We start from the raw sequence: 1707 nt of genomic DNA, 5'->3' as shown, positions 1-1707 counted from the left end.
GCACCCGAATCATACCACCAATCATCAATTGTAGTAAGCAAAGCCATATGCATTTCTTGAATCATACCAATGTTTAATTTAGAAATCATGGCTACAATATCATTGGTGTTATTCTCTACAACATTTGCCTCACCACCTTCCTTCTATTTTTTAGTCTTCTTATGTGCCATTTTTCGCCACATTTGTAACAAAATAGGATAAGCTAATTTCCTCTATTCAACCAATGTGAAACTTTTTTCCCAACAAGTTAAATAGAATTGAATAAGCTAACTTTTTCTATTCTACTAATGTGGGACTTCCATTCCAACATCAGGCTATATAGACTAAACTATATAACCAACTTTTATTCTACCAATGTGGGACTAATTTCCCAACATTAAATAACACTTATTATGAAGACTAATCTAACAAGTTTAATCTTTTACATATTACTTTTACTTGGCCGAGGAGACAAGAAACCCAGCAGTAGATATACCAATAGGATTACTTGGGTCTATGTCCTGCATCATAGTGATATACTGCTTGATGGCTCTTTCACTGAGTATGATGCAGCCTTACTCAAATATAGATCCTGATGCAGCATACTCACTCGCGTTTCAGAGTGTGGGATTGAAGTGGGCAAAGCCGCTGGTAGCTCTTGGTGCACTTAAGGGAATGACAACAGTGCTACTAGTTGGATCACTAGGCCAAGCCCGATACATGACTCATATAGCACGAGCACACATGATCCCACCAGTATTTGCTTTTGTACACCCGAAAACAGGCACTCCTATAAATGCCACACTCTTAACAACCATCTTAAGTGCCAGCTTTGCATTCTTCTCAAGCTTAGACACATTGTCAAGCTTGTTATCTATCAGCACCTTGTTTATCTTCATGATGATGGCGGTAGCACTCCTCGTGAGAAGGTACTATGTGAAAGGTGTCACCAGTAGCAGAAATCTGAAGACACTGATTGGTTTATTGTTGATCATCATTGCTGCTTCGATAGGTAGCGCAGCGTATTGGAGTTCAAATCCCAATGGCTGGTTAGCATATACTATAACAGTCCCTTGTTGGTTTTTGGCAACCACGGGTATAGCACTCAAGCTGCCTCAACAGCGTACACCAAAGGTCTGGGGTGTCCCTTTGGTCCCGTGGCTACCATCCTTATCTATCGCCATCAATGTGTTTCTGATGGGTTCATTAAGGGCTGAAGCTTTCATTAGATTTGGCATTTGTACTGCTGTAATGTTGATCTACTATGTACTCTTTGGTCTCCATGCAACTTATGACATGGCACATCAGGACCACTTGGAAATCCAGAAGGTTCCTGACAACAGCGCAGCTTAATCAGGGTAACAGGGTTTGATTGGTAGGAAGCCCAAAGATTATGAGGAAAGTCCATGATGATTTAGAGAAATTATGTAAAGTTATCACAAGATTGCACTACTTTAAATTACACTGTTATTGCGAGTTTGATGCAGGAAATATATACAAATCTAACCATAAGATTTTAATATACAAATAAAATTTGCACTATTCGTATAAGTTTTTATGCCTCTTTATTTTTATTCGTTCAAAAAGGAGGGATGAGACCTAAAGAATAGGTAGTACCCAAGGAAAGATTAAACTTGTTAGATTAGTCTTCATAATAAGTGTTATTTAATGTTGGGAAATTAGTCCCACATTGGTAGAATAAAAGTTGGTTATATAGTTTAGTCTATA

General features: G+C 38.2%; 1 protein-coding gene across 1 annotated transcript; it reads left to right on the top strand.

Moving 5' to 3' along the window:
- Positions 1 to 441: 441 nt before the first annotated feature.
- On the top strand, positions 442 to 1332 carry LOC110711473 (cationic amino acid transporter 5-like; the record flags this gene model as incomplete). Its single annotated transcript, XM_021889852.1, has 1 exon — positions 442 to 1332. A coding segment is annotated over one exon (891 nt), but the record flags the coding sequence as incomplete, so codon positions are not given.
- Positions 1333 to 1707: the final 375 nt, after the last annotated feature.

This window comes from Chenopodium quinoa, unplaced genomic scaffold, assembly GCF_001683475.1.
Source record: "Chenopodium quinoa cultivar QQ74 unplaced genomic scaffold, ASM168347v1, whole genome shotgun sequence".
In the NCBI taxonomy this organism is placed as follows: Eukaryota; Viridiplantae; Streptophyta; class Magnoliopsida; order Caryophyllales; family Amaranthaceae; genus Chenopodium; species Chenopodium quinoa.
The sequence above is the reverse complement of the archived record's forward strand: the minus strand, read 5'-3'. Positions and strand labels throughout refer to the sequence as shown.